We start from the raw sequence: 17,936 nt of genomic DNA, 5'->3' as shown, positions 1-17,936 counted from the left end.
ACAGTAACAATCCACTTCGGTTCAACTCATTTAATAAGTGAGCACCTGGCGTGGCCCTCGGCACCACAAGGCCCTGCCCCGGGTTTTGATTGTTGCTGTGAACAGTGGCTGCATTAGTGGCTTAAAGCCGCAAAAATCTACTTTGTGATGGAGCTCGAGGTCTGAAATCTGCAATGGGTCTCCTGGGGCTAAAATCAAGGAGTCTTCAAGGCTGCCTTCCTTTTGGAGGCTCTAGGGGAGAATCCACTTCCTTGCTTCTTCTGGCTTTTAGAGACCATCCGCTTTCCCTGGCTCGTGGCCTTCATCTTCAAAGGCAGCAGTAGCCAAGCTGTGCCCTCCTGCGGCCGTCTCTGGCTCTCTCCTGCCTCTCTTCCACTTTTAAGGGCCCTTGCATTCACACTGGGCCCATCCAGGAAACGCAAAGTAATCTCCCTGGGTTACAGTCAGCTGATTAGCAACCGTCAGTCCATCTGCTGCCTTCATTCCCCTGGTAACGTGACACCTTCATGGGTTTGAGGATTAGGCCCTGGCTTATGGGGAGGCACCATCCTGCCAGCATGTGGTGGGCCCAGTGCCCTGTGGGTGCTTTACAAGCATCCGCCCACTTATTTCTTCAGCAAATGCTGGTGGGGGGCTTCCAGCCTGAGGACAAGGCCTGGTGCCGGATGCCGAGGCTGAACCGCCAGAGACAGGCCCCCGCCCTCAGGAGGCTCACAGTACAGGGCCCAGAGGGACCTGCACACAGACACTACTTTACAGGGTTAAGGGAAGGTGGTAGAGCCATTCCCTTTGCTTCTCTAAACCTGTTTCTTTACCTGTAAAATCAAAAAAATAGCCTGCGGCCGCCACCCTGAACACACTGGGTCTTGTCTGGTCTCAGAAACATAGAGCGGGAACTAGCTCCCTAAGTGTTGGGAGAATAGAGTGAGATAGCATATGTAAGTATGCTTTTAGCACTATGCATGGTGCACAGTAAGGGCATAATAAATGGTGGACTATTAATATTGGTATTTTATTATTAAGCATGTGGCATGATAGGCGCACAGAGGAGGGGAGTCAGGGAACCAGAGAGTCAGGTGAGATCTATATTGACACCCCAGGGATAAGCAGGATTAGCCAAGGGAAGTGTAGGAAGTGAAACAAAGGGTCCCCAGGCAGAGGGAATGCACGTGCAAAGGCCCCGTGGTGACCAGGCCCCTGAATCCTCATGATACCCTGATAGCATACGAGGTCTCTTTCTGCTTTGTGCATATATGAGTTGTGCTCCTCCCCAGAGGTCCAGAAGCTGTAGGGGACCCCCTGGCTTCTCAGCATCCAGCTCCAAAGTGGCTACATGTATCACTGTCCCTACTTCCTTCATCATAAGGATCCCACTGGCCCCACACTTTCTGCCTGGAGCCACAAAATTCATGATCCTAACAGCCACTAACCAATGCGCCCTGACAAGGCGCCAGGCCCTGGGCTAGGGCCTCTTCGGTTATCAACTTGTCAACTCCTCACAGCTTTATACTTAGACTCCTTTGAGAGAGGAGGAAACGCTTAAGTTTAGGACACGTGACTAAGCTCATGCAGGTATCAGGTGGTAGAGCCCAGGGCTGCCTGGCTCCTCATCAGGAGGGTCGCACACGCCAGCAGCCTAGGCCCTGATGGCTTCACTTCACGCACGGAGGCTGGACAGGGGAAGACGGGATGAGGCAGAGCTTTTGAAGAATAGCTGATCTACCCTACTTTCGACTTAGGGGGACCTGACCCTGGGGGTAAGGCCAGGGGAGGGGCCAGGGCCCCGGGATGAGTTGCAACCACAGCAAGGCCCAAGAGAAAAAAAAAGGACGCGCTCGCTTGGACACTTACAGGAGGGTCCCAGGCTGTGCCCTCCCCCCACCTCAGCAGGCCTGGCCTTCCCCAAGAGCAGGGACATCTGATTTAGAGCCAGTATAGGAGCCAGAGGGAGCCTCTCAGCTCATCTGCTCCTTACCTGGGGACACAGCTGAATTGCCCAAAAGAAAAACGCACGTGGTGGGTTCCTGGTCCATGGCCGTGGCTCGCGGCCCCTTACGTCTTCACACCTGGCAGGACTGGGCCGACTGCTTTCTCTTGGGGAGCACAGGCCATATCACGTTGTGATATTTAGCCCACCTTGAAGTTAAACTTCCTTTCTTTTATGAAATCAGGTTAAGAATAGACGATGGCTTGTGCATACATGTGGCAGCATAAATGATTGGCTTGGTGCAGTAAGGGTTTGACCCAGCAGGCTTGGGCTGCTTAAATCCGGCACTTCGCAAAGAAAGGACAGGCCCTTGGGGCGCCTGGGTGGCTTAGTCGGTTAAGCGTCCGACTTTTGCTTAGGTCATGATCTCGCGGTTCGTGGGTTCGAGCCCCGCGTTGGGCTCTGTGCTGACTGCCAGCTCAGAGCCTGGAGCCTGTTTCAGTCTGTGACTCCCTCTCTCTCTGACCCTCCCCTGCTCACGCTGTCTCTCTCTCTCTCTCTCCTAGAAATAAATAAAAAATATTAAAAAAAAAAAAAAGGACAGGCCCTTGACCTCTCCTGGGAGGTAACCTCTGAGCCTTCGGAAGATCTTGTCAATGAGCAGCTTCCATTATGTCTGAGGCCTTGGGCCACACTATATCAGTTTGACCAGATAGTTCGCAGTCACAACAGGACTTGTTTTGCTTTGCAATGCCTGAGGCCAGGCCTCCGTATCAGTGGACCTCCTGGGGCCTGGAGCCTGGGCTAAGGCAGCGATTTGGGTGCTGCATTCTTACGTGACTGACTCCCAATACAAACAGGACACAAGGCTCGGGTGAGCACCCCTGGTTGGGACATCGGTGCTGGAAGAATGAAGCGTGTCTCCATGTGACTCCACCAGCCCGGGGGTGGGAGGTGCGCCTGGAACCTTGTGCCTGGTGTCTCCTGGCCTCTGCTCGGGCACCTTTTCTCTTTAGTGAGTTTGCTCTGTGTCTTTTCATTAGAACAAACAGTCACTGGGAGCACGAAGGGTTTTCCAAGAGCACTGTGAGTTCTTCCTAGCAAATCACTGAGCTTGAGGGTGGCCTTGGGGACCCCTGACACAGCATCCTTAGTGCCTTGGTTTCTAGTATCTGGAAAGCTGGTCGGAACTTCTGATTCAATCTTACCCTGTCGCTGTGGTGCTGGGGTCTCTGCGGGGACACTGTGGCCTGGAGAGGGGAGAGCGGCCCCCCACGTGGTCCGGCCACAGGGCAATCCCACCCCACCCGCACATGCTCAGTCCAGCTCAAGCCTGGGCGGGCCTGGGACAATGACGCTGCAGAAAGGAGGCTGTTTCTCCCCAGAACTTTCGGACAGAGGCTCCTCCAGACACGTGTGTCCTCTTTGGGAAGGAAAATGGCTTTGCTGTCCTCCAGAGAGAGCATCTCGGCTTTTGTCTGTGTCCTGCTAGTTTCCTGCCCACATGGGAGCTCCCCAGACTCGCAGGGGAACCCGTACCTTGTTCCTGCCCCTCGGGTCTCCCTTCCCCCCTGGAGCCGGGTAGCACACACCCTCCCGAGCTAGCCAGAGAGTGAGGATAAAGGACAGCCTGGAGGGCCACCCCCTCCGCCAGCAGGGCTGCCTTTCCGTAGAACAATTCCCACCCTTCAGGGGAACCTGAGACAAGTTCAGCTAACAGCTCTGGTCCTTGTGACAAGCTGAGACATAAAAACATTAGTTCCTGAGATGGGCCAGACAGCCTACCCCCAGACCTGCCTCAGTTGTTTTTTTTTTTTAAACTTGCTATTTGAAATGATTATAGATTTATAGGAAGTTGCAAAAAAAAAAAGTACAGAAAGTTGCAAAAGGAAAAGTCCTGTGTACCCTTCACTCAGCGTTCCCTAACAGTAACATCGTACAAGTACAAGATCCAAACCTCAGGCTTTAAAATGATATTGGCTCAATGGGGACGGCGAGGGCTGGCAACCCCTCCCCTCCTTCCCCAGGAGCCCCCCAAGCACCCGGACAGGTGTGAAGACAGTCAGGGCTTTCAAGCACGCATTGGCCCCTTTCTGAGGATGGATGAGCTGGCACTGACAAGTCCAAGACCAAGCAGCCAGGCAAAGGGAGGCGCAGAGTGGTCATCCAAGGTCATCCAGGAGATGTGGGCAAAGCCGTGTCTTTGGGTGGATTGCTTGCAATATTGTTTCCAATAATGAAAACTTGGAAACATCCTGAACACCTGGCATTTGAGACTGGCCAAGAAAATAATGAAGCATCCACACAATGAAGACAGTGCAGCTATTGTAATTACGTTGTAGAAGAATAACTTTTATCAGGGTAAATGTTCATGATATACCAGGAAGTGGGAAAAAGATAGATCACCAAAAAATAGGTGCAGTATGATTCTTTGGGGGCGAAACACACACACACACACACACACATGTAAAGTGCTGAAGGATATACCCCCCAGAATGTTAACATGTTAACACTGGTTATTTTTAGACAATGGAATCATGAGAAATTTTTACTTTTCCTTCTACATCTTACAAGTTTTCTGCATTGATTATATATGACTATTGGAATTCTTAAAAAATATTGCCAGATCACCCCTCATCCTGACTCAGCACAGACTTCGGCTCCGTGTGTCTGGTAAAACTTTCAGGGGAGGGGGAGGGTCATTCTCAAAGGGACTTGGAGGGGCTTCTGCTGCCCTGTGGAGGGGGGAGGAGACGGTAGGGTGTCTGGATTTACCTGGAGAGCAAGGGCTGGCCCCACAGGAGAGGGGCTTTGCCTGCGTGGGAGAAAGGGGGTAGCAATGCCGGCGAGTGGTCCAGGGCGGCCCAGGAGTGGGAGCACGTAATCTGGTGCCTGGTGAAATTCCAGAGCCAGGCTGAGGCCAGAAGCTCACCCTTGCCCACTTCCTTGCTCCGGCTTCTTTACCATCTGCTCTCGCACACACACGCAGCGTTTTCCACCTCCATTCAGGAGCTCCTGGTGGGGGCACGGCTGCCTCGTGTTTAGCTCGGTGCCTGCCTGGCCTTTGCAAACCTGGCTGTCCTAGTGTATGATGGTTGGATGGTATCTCCCCCATCACCCACTTTCTCATCTCCATCTGCTGACTTTCCATCTCTCTGCAGGCTCAGATGCCTCTTCCTCCAGGAAGCCCTTGCTGATCCCTCCAGGCCCCCACCCTACTGCATGGTAACTTCAATTACACATTTTAGCAGAGTCTGCCCAGTATCTAGATTATGGGACTCTGAGCTGGTTTCCTCCATTAGTGCGTAAACCGTAGCAAGGTCAATAAATGCCCTCATTGGCTCTCGTTCCCCAGCACACCCCACAACACAAGGTTTGGCACCCAAGAGGCACTCAACCAGTCCTTTAAAGAAAAGAAAAAGGATCCACTCTTCTCTCCCTGAGGCCCTTTGACTCATGACTAGCGCTGGGGAGTGGGGGACAGTCCCTATCTCACCTTCCCCTGCTAGGAGAGCAAGCTTCCTGGCCCCAGGCTCGTCTGCACCTCCGACCTCACCTGCTAGTTCTTTTTACTTGCTCCAGTCATGGTCACGAGGGGCCTGGAGAGGAATGGTGACTCAGCCCAATTCATCACCACAGTGGAAAAACCCAGTCACCTGTCCTCCTGGCAACGGACCCGAGTTGCCTCTGCATCTGGAAGGGCAGAAAGCCATACTGTTTTCAAGGTCCTTTTGTCTTTCACCTGCTGGAAAATCAAAGACTGGACTATGCAGGGAGCACCACCCATTGACACTGTAGATTTGCAGTCGGGCTATGAATCTCAGCGACCCGAGGTGGTGTGTTCCCTCCATGCCCGGCTCCGAGGTCAGTGCCCTTGTGTGCGTCTCATAGCGGCTGCACAAGCCCACTCTTCTGGGCACTGCCACTGTTCTGGCCACCAGCATCTGAGCTGCCCTTCCTACAAGGCAGAGCCCACCTCCTTCTAGAGGAACTAAAAGCGTCTTTTCCCAGCCTCCCTTGCAGCTTTGGCAGATTACCTGACCTGGACACCTCCAATCAGACACGCCCATTCTGGACTGTGAATGAGAAACTAGCGGCACTAGGGAGCTGAGGCCACACAGAATCCATTCTGGCAAGGACGTGGCAGCATGAGCACCTCAGACTTAAGAGGTCCTGATGCACAGCAGTGTCCCATGTCCTTGCCCACAGGCGGCGCCGGCTGCAGTGTCTGTGCCCGGCAACGGCAGTGGTGGTTTTGACACCAGACCAGCACTGCAGTGTTGGGCCTGGCTCCTGAGATCCAAAGAGCCGCCTGCCCTCCTTGTAACAAAGCCATTTTCTGTCTAAGCTAGCCAGAGTCGCTCTCTATTTCTGTCAACTGCCCAGGCTGCTGCATTAGCCTGAATTTCCAGACGGGCAAACGAAGGCTCAGAGAGCTCTTCAGAAAGGCTGCCTCTCGTCTCTGACGGACAGTCTCTTGCCCATCTGACAACTGGCAGAGGGGAAGTCTGGCAAAGGCACTGACTTAGGCAGCATCTTTCAGGTAATTAGGCTGGGGGATGCACTTTAAAGACCCCCAGTCCCAGCCAATAGCTTGGCCCTCTGCCGTGTTCTGTTTTCCTCTGTTCAAAGCCCTGCAATCCGGCCTGTCCTCAAACATCATGCCTCCTGCATGGGGTGTTGAAGATGAAGAGAGCCTGGGAGCAGAAGAGACCGAGGGCTTGTTCTTCTGCTAACTCAGCAGGGTTCCCTCTTTCTGGCATGACTGACTGTCTCCTCCCGAAGGGACCAGGGCCCCCGCTGCCTGCTTATTCCCTAAGCACCTGTGCTGGGGGCATTACCCCCCCACTCCTCAGGGGTGGGGGGCGGGTGGTCTTACATTCCTTCACCAGCTATCAAAGGTCCACTTTCACAGGTTCAAATCTGCAACCTGACCCATCTGAATGCTCACTTGGGGTTCGTGAATTATCTGAGCTTCATGGATTGTGCACATCAGTTCAAGGCCCTCGCAGATGCCATTCCACACACAGACATGTCACAGCATCAAAGCTTTTGTTTGGCAGCCCTAACATACTCCTGGGGCCTGTGTTCCCCACCCCCCCCCAGGGAATTCAGAACTAGCTAGGCCTCATGAAGTTACTAGAACATCAACCATTAGTTTTGTTCCATGACTAGGTCTGAATTTATTTAAAAGGGTAGAACTCAGGGAAGCCTGAATCCCTAATACAGTCATAACAATCAAATCATCAATAACAATAGCACCTATTTAGTGAACAACTTAAACCACGTGTGTGACACTATGCTAAGCATTTTCTTTATGTTCCATCATTTAATTCTCACAGGATCCCTCTGAGGGGTCATCACCCCAATAGGCTCAGGGAAGGTGAGTACTTGCTGGACCTCACACAGCGGGGAAATTGTAGAGCCAGCCTTTGCTCTTAAGGACTGGCTCCAGATGCATACACATAAGAACCACAGTCTCCCAGATGTTTCAGACACAGAAGTTCACTCTGTCACCACTGACCCCCCTTCCCCCCATCCCCTTTACAAAATGCTAAGTGAGAGGCAGGGACTTCCCCAAGGTGAGACCCAGAGCTGTAAGGAGAACCCAAGCTTGCTACCTTCTATGTGGTTTATATTCTGTACAGGAGCAGGGGCACACACCCCACCTTGGGCCAGTGAATCTGACCAGCTTCCCTGAGATCCATGAGTCAGTCCATTCAATGGCATGGCAGCCTCCGCCAGCCTGGAGCTGAGGGACAGCCAGAACCCCACCACACACCAGCCCAGACAAAGGGGAGTTGGTGCTGCAGGATCCTCTTGAACTCCCACCCAATGTCACCCTGGACCTCCCAGATGACTGGTCCAACTCATTCACTCTGCACTGAACAGGGGGAGGCAGATTCCTGACCAAGGTCACTGGCAGAGCCTCAATAGAACGTCGTCTCCAGAAGCACTGTTTCCAACTGTCTTGCCCAAGTAAATGTTTCCAGGTCGTCAGATTTCCATTCTCCCTACAGTAGGTCTCCAACTAGGGACTTTAGCGCTGCTTCATTTGGGGTGACAGGTGAGAGCAACGTCACTGGGCCAGACCGGAGTGAGCCTGAGCAAGACAAGGTGTGCCAGCTCCCCTTCTCGCCCAGGTGAGGGTGAATTGAGGAGAGCAGGGACCCTGAGGGCCCAGAACACCCTTGCCTGGCAACCATCACTCCCCCACCAGCTCCCCAGAAAACCCAGGGGCTCTGAAAACTGGACGGGGTTCCAAGGGCCCCTGAGCACCTGGTTCTTTCCGACCTCCCCTCCCCCCTCCCCGGACTTTTCCCTAACGGGTCCCCAGCGGCAACGGGCTGGGGCGGGGGCCGGCGGCTGGGGCGGAGGAGGCTGCTGTCCCCACCCGCCGGGGTTACCCTCGGGAATCTAAACAAAGACGGAGGCAGAGGCCTCCCCCTCCCCGGGAACCCGACGCCGCGCGGCTGCAGGGAGCACGGGCAGCTAGGGGCCTTCCGCCGCACCCGGCCAGGTAGAACGCCGGGGACCCTTGCCGCGGACGCCTGCGAGAGAAGGGACTGTGCGGATCCACCGGGGATCCCCACCAGGCTCGGGGGCCGCGGCGTCCGCTCGCCCGCCGGCCCGCCCATCCGCAGGGCGCTCCCGCGGTGGCCGGAGCGGGAAGCCGAGCGCCGGGACTTCTCGGCTGCAGCCACCCTGCGGGGCCCGCCGCGCCTGCTGAGCGCCCACGCCCACCACACCCACGTGGGCACGCCCCCCGCGGCGCTCCGCCCCCAGCCCGGCCTCCGCCCCCCGCAGCGGCAGCGAGGCGGAGGGGCTCCCTGCTGCCCGCACCTGCACCCGCGCGTTGGCGGCGGCGGCGCCGAGGCCCGGCTCCCCGCCTGCGTGTCCGTCTCTCTCACATCACCCCGGTGAGTCGGCGGCGCCGAGGCCCTTCTCCCCCTCGCCCCTCTGTCGTTGCGGCTGCGGCCAGCCCCCCACCCCAGCTCTGCCTCCCCGCACGACCCGAGACTCGCGAGCCGCGCGCCCTCTCGCTGGGGCCACCCTTGGCTTACGAGGCGGGTACCCCCCTCCCAGCCAGACGCGGGGACCCCCAGGTGTCGCGGTGGGGGAGACGCGGGCGGCAAGGCCTCTTTGTTCGGGCGACCGGCGCAGGGGGCCCCCCTCCCGCCGCCGCCGGGAGTGTCACCCGCACCCAGCCCGCGCGCTCCCTCCGCCTCCCGGAGATCACCCCGACCAGGTGGCGGCGCGCGCCTTTTAGGGGTGCGCGGTCGTGCAATTGGTGGATTTTTTTAACCGGCTTTGGAGGGGGGAGAGCGGCGAGGGGGGGCGGCGAGAGCGCTCCTGGCTCCCGGCAGCTCCGCCTGCCTGGCTCCTGGCTCTCCGGCTGCTCCGCTCGTCGCCTCCCGCGCCCCTCTCCCGGCTCTGCCGAGCGCGCTCCCCGACGCCGCAACGCGGAGATGAAGGTGCTGGGGCACAAGATCGAACTGCTGACAGGTACCGCCGGCCCTTCCCCTCCGCCGCCCGCTACTTTCCGAGTTGGAGCGGGAGCCCGGCGCGCCGGCCGGGGTTCGGGGAGGCTCGGGTTCGAGCTGTAGGTGCGGGTGCGGAGGCCAGCCGATTCCGAGCTGGTGCGCTCGCTCTCGGTCCCTGCGCGGAGCACGGCCGGAGAGGGGACGCGGGGCTGTGTCCCGCCCGGCTCTGCTCCAGTCCGCGGTGCCGGCGTCCCGCAGGCGGGAGCGCGGGGCAGGGGAGCGGCCGCTTGGAGCGTCCGACTAGCCGAGCTGCAGTCGGGGCACCGAGAGAGATTTCAGAGCCCTTGCCCTCCAATCAGTGTCGCGGTCCCCGGTTAAGGAGGAGCTCTCTGGGCTCCCAACAGGACCCCTGCCGTAGGCCTTTTACAATCTGAGCGCCTCTCCCTAGAAGTTTCTTGCTGGGAGTAGAGGCCAAGTGGTCTGTGAAGTGGGCAACCAGATGGGACCCCGCTGAGTGGGGACTCTCAGCCTCGAGGCTCCTCTGGAGAAGGAGCCGGACACCCTGCTGGAAGCCGCATCCCGGGTGCTGTGGCTGGAGATCTGCGGGGGACACTGGGTATGCCCTGAAGTGGATGAGGAAAGAGCGAGGCCGGAGACCCCGTGTCCGGAAGGTGGGAGAGCGCTCCCACCCCTGAGGTTGTGAGGAGAGACTCGGGGGAGGGAGGGGGGAGGAAAGGGAAACACCCAGGGCCCCCATCTCGCCAGGGCCTGGGCAGTGGAGGTGGTCGGGCACCTGGAAGGCTTTGTTCCTGACCTAGAGGACCTTTCTGTCTGGTGTGAGAACAGAGCACAGGAGCCCTGTTACAAGACAGCGAAGGGGGCAGCAGTGTGGGGGTGCACTCAGGAAACAGGCTGGAGTCGGAGTCAGGGCGCGGGAGGGGAGCAGAGAGATTTGAGTACATGGCAGTGTTCGAACTGGACCCTAAAAGGCAGCATTTCTATTAATGGAGAGAGAAGTGGCATCGCAGGCTGCGGAGGGAGGGACCAGCTCACATATAGGCCTTGTGGGTGATGCGGAGGCTGGAGGGCCTGGAGCAGGAAGGAGAGGTCTGGTGAGGTTTCCGGCTGTGAGTGAGAGCTGTCACCTGCGGCTGCTGCTCCTGGGCTCTGGGCAGGCTCACAAACAAGGGAAGAGGGGGCCGTTCTGAAGCACTGGAAAGCCTGGCCCGGGGCTCAGAAGGGCCAGATCTGAGTTGGGTGAGCCACGGGGCTGGCCCTCGCTCCAATCCCTTGCCAGCTTTTTCTTGTAGAGCTCACTAGAGGCAGGCCGGCCCACCTGACTTCGAGGCCAATGCACTTGTTAATGCCCTTGAGGGAAAGTTTTTCAACCCCGTGGATGTTTGGAGCCCTGCTCAGAGGGCAGGACTTCTGGATCCTCCCCTTCTCCTCTGTGGCCCCAGAAGGCCCCGGAGGAAGAAAGCTCTGGGGAGGCATGCATGGGGGCTCCCCTGGGGGCCCAGCCTTGGGGTCCCGGTGAAGTGTGCCCTTATCTCCTGGGTACAGGTTCAGGGCCCTCCTCCCTCATCAGACAGGCTTGCCTGGTTCTGGCAGACTCCTCAGCCCGTGGCAAGGCTGGAACAGGAGCCCTCGGGCACTGTCGTGGGTCACAGGCCCCACTTGCACCTCCCACCAGGCTCTGGGAGACAGTGCATCCCTTTCATCTCTGCCTGGTGGTCTTTGACCTTCTCCCCAACTCCTGTCCTCCTCCTGGTCCCACAGATAAGGGTTCAAATCCCAGCCCCTCTGCTGACCAGCTGTGTGATTTCAGACAGCTTTCTTAACCTCTCTGACTTCAGTTTTCTTTTAGAGATGAAACTCTTGACCCCTCCCTCTGAGAGTTGGCTTGAGGCTCACTGAGGTAGCACAGGTGAGGGGGCTGGCCCTGGTGGGCACCTCTGGGGCTTCATCTCCCTTCTGGAGAGTTCCTGTCATGGAGAGCTTCCACCTCCCCTGGCTGGCTGGCCACTAGAAAGTTTGGATCTGTCCCTAATCCCACCTTATCCCTGCTCACATGCATCTGTGAGATTCTGACCTGTCTTCCCTGCTGGGTGACGAGCAGGCCAAGGTCAGCATGGCTCCGTGTTGACTGTGGTGGCATACAGCAAATGCTCAATCATTGTTGACTGAGTCCAGGCTCAGTGGTGTCTCCGGGATAATTCCTTAGAAGCCCATAACTCCCTGACAGCATTAGGGAATTGTTCCATTGAACCTCTTTGCTGAACTATTTCTCTAGCTGTTTGTAGTTTTCACATTCTCCCCTTTTATCATCCTGCCCATTTCCCCAGTGAGGTCAGCCATGTCTTCATACAACGGGGAAGAGGTGGAGCTCGGTTTCAAACCTGAGCACTGAGCCATCCCATGTGTTCAAACTGCCTGGCTTCGGGCCAGCCTTCAAGCTGTTCTACACTTCTTTTTCCCGTCTGTAAAATGGGATCATCATGGAACCTATCTGGTTGTGTGTTTCAGCAGTTAGCTGTGAGAGTGTGTCCACGCTGCGTGCAGCGTCCGGCAGACGTCAGCAAATCGTATCTGTAGGGCTGCTGTCCCCGAGCTCCCTCCTCAGTGTCCTAGGGTCTCTCCCTTCCCCTTTGCTCCTCTTCTGAGATGTTCCAGTTCCTTCTCTGTCTTCTCCACACAATCCAGATCTCTCTGCAGTGTGCCCCCGGGGGACAAATCCAGATCTCCCTGCAGTGTGCCCCCCGGGGGACTCTGCTGAGACCTCAGTTCTCCGTCACGCGGGACAGACTGGGGCATGACATCTGGAGTTGGGCCCTGCTGGCCCCAGGTCCCAGCTCTGACAGCAGGTGGGGAAAGCCAGGTGCGCCTCACCTGTGGGGCTGGAAGGACGTCCATGGGTTGTCGTGCCCAGTCCGAGCATGTCTTTTTGTTGCCGAGAGAAGCCGCAGGTGGTAGGGGCTGTTCTAGGAAGTTTCACAGGCAAGTGATGCACGTGGTGGCCAGCATCTTCCAGACTCTCTCAGAGTCCTGCGTGTAAGGAGGGCAGGGATTTGGGGACCAGAGGTTGTAATTTCAGGTCTCAGCTCCTGAGCAAATTCGTAATTTCTCTGAGGCTCAGTCTCCTGATCAGTAAAACGGGAATAAGGGCCCTACCTCATTAGCACTGGGAGGACCCCACACGCTGCCCCCCGTGCACCCACACAAGTTTGCTGCAGTCTTCAGAGGACAGGCTCTTGGTGCCTTTTGTGGCTGGTTTTTTTTTCTTATTTCTTAGTGCGATGTGGGAAAGTGGGACATTCGTCTGCTTGGAAATAGGAAAGCGATGGCTTATGTGCATTGACACTCAAACAGTATGCCTCCAGGATGGTTTGGCGTCCCGAGGGAACTCTAAAATGGCAGATTTGGGGCTCTGATATGGTCCCTGGGGAGCCCTGATGTTGGGTGTTGGAAATGTTTTAAAAATATACTCGATGTGTGATTAAAAAGCAAAACTTTTTGCCTGTTCTGTCTGGAATTTTGGTGTCATTTGAATGCACGGAATATGCAGTCCCACACAATTTCATAGACTACCTTTAAATAGTGTTTGATTCTTGGCAGGTGTGTTGACCCACATTTTACATGTGGGGGAAAATGAGAAGCACAGATTTATCCCAGCAAGCTGAAAATAGGATCCCAAATCCTCATTTCCAGTTCATCCATTTCAACAAACTCCTCTGCTTCACCAGTGTGCTGCAGTGTGGGTGGAGGCCATGCAGATGAGTGAGAGGGGTGTGGTCTGCAGGAGGGAGGGGCGCGCAGATCCTCTCCCCCCCCACCCCCCACAGGTGAGGGTCCCACTGTGCATGCAGAGAGGAACTGGTGCAGCTTTTATGAAGGGCCGGTTGGCCATGATGTATCAGAAGTTTAAAAAGACGTGTGATCTGTGACTCAGCAGTTGAATTTTTAGGAACAAATAAAGATGTGTGCCGAGGTGTTTGTTCAAGGGTGTTTATCCTGTAGTTGTTTATAGAAAAAAAAAGATAAACTGGAACAATATGAATGCCTAACAGCAGAGGACGTTAAATAAATGCGGGTGCCATCATCCCAGGGATCCCCAGCAACGCAAATTATGCCATCACAGGTTATTATCCGGACAGACATTGCCTTATGCATGTAATAATAAGTGGTGACATCACACTTGTGTTTGCCATGTGCCAGGCACAGTTCTGAGCACTTTCTATGTGTTAACTCATCCCACCAACACTAGGAGGGATGTGGTATTATTTCCTCCTTTATATACGTAAAGCAAAGTAAGGCACAGAGAGGTTAAGTAACTTTCCGAAGGTCACATAGATGGTAAGAAGCGGCTTGCTGGAATTTGAACCAGGATATCTGTCTCCAGAGTCCAAAATTGTGTTTCAAAACAGTTTTTTTTTTGTTTTCAGGAGGAAAAAAAGCTTTTTTCAGCATGTATATCAGCAGTGAAAAAAGACGAAAGAACATAAGTAGATATCTTAACAGTGGTTTCCTGCAATGAGTAGGATTATATGTGCTTTTTACTTCTTTTCGCTCTTCTGCTTCTCTGACTTTTCTTAGTGAATGTGTGTTACATGAAATTCAAGTTCAAGTTTTAAAAACTAAAAAGGAACAGACGCAGAGGGGAGAGTGCTAAGTGCTGGGGTGTTGATGAAATCAAGCGGGCGGAAACTCTGAGGAACAGCTGAAGCCCAGTGCTATGGAAGGGGTGTGTTCTTGGAAAGCTTGAGGGCAGAGCAGTGGATATTGAAGTTGGCTTTCCTTAAGTATAGGGAAGAGCAAGTGTGTAGGGGCACAGTGAGCAATTCTGACAAATGTAGGGCTGCAAGACCATGGGTGTGTGTGCACTAGGCTGAATAATAGCGCTTAAAGATATTCAGATCCTAGCACTAGAAGCTGTAAATATTACCTTAGGTGACAAGAGACTGCAGGTGTGATTAAGTGAAGGCACGTGAGATGGGGTCCTTGTCCTGAATTAGCCAGGGGGGCCCTGAATGCGTCCTTACAAGGGGTTAGGCAGAAGGATATTTGACCACAGAGCATGGAAGAAGCTGATGGAATGCCCCCAGCAAGATGCCTGACTTTCTCCACCCTGCCGGCCTTGAAGATGGAGGGCAGGCCAGGAGTCAAGCAATGCAAGGAACACAGCTCTAGAACCTGGGGCCTGCAGGAGAACAGACTGTGCCCTCGGGTCTCCAGAGGAAGAGTGGTCCCACCAACACCTTCGTTGCGGCCCAGCGCAGTGGAGTTTGGACTTCTGGCCTCCAAGACGATAAGACAATAAATATGCCTTGTTGGAGGCTGCCGAGGTTATGGTGATTTGTGACACCCAGGAAGCCAGTCCCAGGGTATGCAGATCAGACCCAGTGCCTCAGCCCCTTCAGTGGCTGGCAGCACAGGGTGGTGGCCAGACTGTGGGGTTGAGATCTGGAAAGCCACATCTAACCTGCCCTGGCCATGTGACCTTGGGCTGAGCCGGGCCAAGCTCACAGGCAGTCTTTTATTTTTCTTTTCCTTTTTTAATGCTTTATTTATTTATTTATGTATTTATTTATTTATTTATTTATTTATTTATTTAGAGAGAGGGAGGGAGAGAGAGGGAGACACAGAATCCGAAGCAGGCTCCAGGCTCTGAGCTGTCAGCATAGAGCCCAATTCAGGGCTCAAAGTCATCCACTGTGAGATCATGACCTGAGCCAAAGTCGGACGCCTAACTGACTGAGCCACCCAGGCGCCCCTCTGGTTCACCTTTTGGGAGAGGCGTGGCAGGACAGATGCTGTGTGCCTGGTGCTGCACCCAGTCTTAGCAGGTGAGGTACGGGGACCCCAGCCTCCTTGGATGGGACAGAGGGAATATTTCTGGAATGTCATCTCCCTAGACAGGGGTGGGGGTGGGGGTTCTGTAGCCACATCTGAGGTTTGTAGCCAGGGTCATATCTGTGCATCCGAGACAGTTTCCTGACAGCCTGCTCCAGGCCCAGGCTTGTGGGTGCCAGAAGTGGCTTTTAACAGTCCTTTCCGTGCTGGTGTTCAGGAGTAGCGATGTCCGTTGGGGCCCTGGGGCCTGGGGGGGAAACGTGGAAACTGCCGACTCTCTGTCAAGCTCCCTGGAGAATCCCATCTGCCCCACCCTGAGCTGTACACTTGCCTTTCCTTGTGCTGAGAGTAACAGCTCTGAGCTCACTGGTCTAAAGCCCTGGGCAGCTCCAGAGTACTCGCAGAGAACTTGGCCCACTCGGTCCGGGTAGAGCGGGCAGTGATTGGGGGTGGCCCCGAGGTCCCTTGAGATCTGAAGTGGTCATCCAGGAGGGCTACGGGCCCTGAGATGTTCCGGGATGGAAAAGCCCGGAACACAGCTAGAGTGGACTGTGGCATTGTCATTCGGGTGTGGTGGGCAAGTCCTACCCCCCAACCCATGAGCCCTCTGAGCCCATGCCCGGGCCCGGCTGCCCCGTGTGATTGCCGGGCAGATGGGCAGGTGCCAGGCCAAGCGGGAGAAAAGACCTTGGACCTTCCGTTCCGTCTCCTGATTACAGAAACTGAGCCTAGGGTGACACAGAGGAGACTGTGGGGTGCACCGGGCCACCAGGCTCTATCTCTCCCCCACCTACCTGTTCGGGTCTTTGGGTTGTTTTGATTCTAAGTCAGGCTCTGCCTCTTGATGGCAAGATGGCTGCTGGCTCACAGACCATCGTCCCGATAGCCCCGGCAAAGAGTGTCTCTTTCCCAAGGATGCCAGCAAAGGCCTGGTCCTGACGGGAGCCCACAGGCTCCCTGCATTCTCCGAGGCCACACCCTGTGCCGCGTGCGCCTGGTTCCCACTCAGGCTCTCCCACCTCGCTGCTGCTTTCCCCTCCTCTCCTCTCTCTGGGCTCCAGTCCTGGACACCTGTGTCCTCACTCACCCCCTGCCCGGCCCCGTCCGGTCTCACGAGTTTGGGCACTGTCTCTGTGGTGATGTCAGGAGCCCAGCCATTTGCTTCTCTGCCTGCTCAAGGCTAAACCTGCTCCCCCCGCCCGCCCCCCCACCCCCCAGCTGTCTGTTCCCAAGCTGCTGCTTCCCAGCTCTCTCCCCGCAAGGGCTCAGAGCAAAACCCAAGTCACCCTTGACTCTTGTCCCTCCCTCATGCCCCACGTCCGATGGCCCACAGCCCCCACCGGCTCTGCCTTCAGGACACACCAGAACCAGAGGGCTTCTCCACCTCCACCAGCTGCCCAGTCTCTTCCGGATCATTGCAGCTGGTCTCCCTGTTTCCGCCCCCACATCTGGTCCACATTGAGCAGGTGGAGGGAGTCTTTAAGATGGAAATCCTCTTACGTCACCCCTGTGCTTAGAACCCTCCAGCACAACACACTCAGAGAAGAGCCAGTTTCCCTAACAGCCTTCAAGGCAAAACACGATCTGATGCTCCTGCCCTTATGTCTTTGTCCCCAAGTCCTCCCCCACTCACCCCCTCCCCAGCCGTGCTGCTGCCCGTGCTCCCCTGAACGTGCCAGGCAAATGCCTGCCTCACAGCCTCTGCCCTTCTCTCTGGCCTCTGCTCCTCCACATCCACAGGGCCCTCTCCCTGCCTCCGTGAACCCTGTTTCAGACTGCAGTGCCCAGCCCTGCTGTCTAGCCCTTTCTCGACACTGCTTCCTCAGTGAACTTGGCATGTCTGACACACCGTGGATTAACTGGGAGTTGTTGAGGTTGACCTCCTCTCCTAGAAAGTTCCACAGAGGGTTTTGTCTATAATACTATCTCATCTCCAGTGCCTGGAACAGTCCCTGGCACATAGTAGGTGCTCAGTCAGTATCTAGTGACTGGATGGTTGGACGGATGGATTTTTGCCTGAGTCACTTGGCCACACCGGCCTTAACCACATGGATGGGCAATAGAGCAGTGGGGGGATGGTTTCCTAAAAGGAAACCAGGTGCCATTACAAGTGAGAAAGACCTGAGGCGCCTGGGTGGCTCCGTCGGTTAAGCGTCTGACTTCGGCTCAGGTCATGATCTCACGGTTTGTGAGTTTGACCCCCACGTCAGGCTCTGTGCTGACAGCTCAGAGCCTTGGAGCCTGCTTCAGATTCTGTGTCTCCCTCTCTTTCTGACCCTCCCCTGCTCATTCTCTCTCTCTCTCTCTCTCTCTCTCAAAAATAAATAAACATTAAAAAACAAAAACAAGTGGGAAAGACCTGGGTGTTGAGTGGGTCCCCACACAGGGCTCCCTTCTGTAGACATTGTGTTTGAAGCGGGGAGACTCGGAGTTGCTTAGAGTGGGTCCTTCTCTCCTGGGTGAATGTTGTTCCTGAAAACACTAACAGATTAGGCATTTCACAGGGACTTTCTGTGTAAAAATACCCAGTACGAAAGCTGCTGCCTCCTACTAATTCAGACCCTCGTGCAGATTCCTGAGCTGGACGACGCTTGCTGCCTTAGCTTACCTCTTTGGATGTTGCATAAAGATCCAGGACAAGTATATCTTTGTTTCTGGGAAATTTGCCAAATGAG

At 55.5% G+C, this 17,936-nt stretch overlaps 1 protein-coding gene and 1 long non-coding RNA gene across 4 annotated transcripts in view; both read left to right on the top strand.

Moving 5' to 3' along the window:
• Nucleotides 1-8,776: 8,776 nt before the first annotated feature.
• The window catches only part of NDRG4 (NDRG family member 4), a 41,515-nt gene continuing 32,355 nt past the window's right edge, over nt 8,777-17,936 (top strand). Inside the window, exon 1 of one of the 3 annotated variants that reach the window (XM_039232605.1) lies at nt 8,777-8,847. Coding sequence is in view for 2 of the 3 variants with exons in the window: in XM_039232603.1 (XP_039088534.1) it covers nt 9,397-9,433 (37 nt within the window). In the remaining variant the exon portion in view is untranslated. Of the gene's footprint in view, nt 8,848-9,321; nt 9,434-17,936 lie in introns of those variants that run through there. The other 2 variants (XM_039232603.1, XM_039232604.1) reach the window with 2 other exon arrangements.
• Nucleotides 13,665-14,743, top strand: LOC120232138. The gene is made up of 2 exons (XR_005528504.1): nt 13,665-13,764; nt 13,854-14,743. It is a non-coding gene; the product is annotated as an uncharacterized LOC120232138 (long non-coding RNA).

This window comes from Hyaena hyaena, unplaced genomic scaffold, assembly GCF_003009895.1.
Source record: "Hyaena hyaena isolate Hyena2069 unplaced genomic scaffold, ASM300989v1 scaffold_68, whole genome shotgun sequence".
Classification (NCBI taxonomy): domain Eukaryota; kingdom Metazoa; phylum Chordata; class Mammalia; order Carnivora; family Hyaenidae; genus Hyaena; species Hyaena hyaena.
The sequence above is the reverse complement of the archived record's forward strand: the minus strand, read 5'-3'. Positions and strand labels throughout refer to the sequence as shown.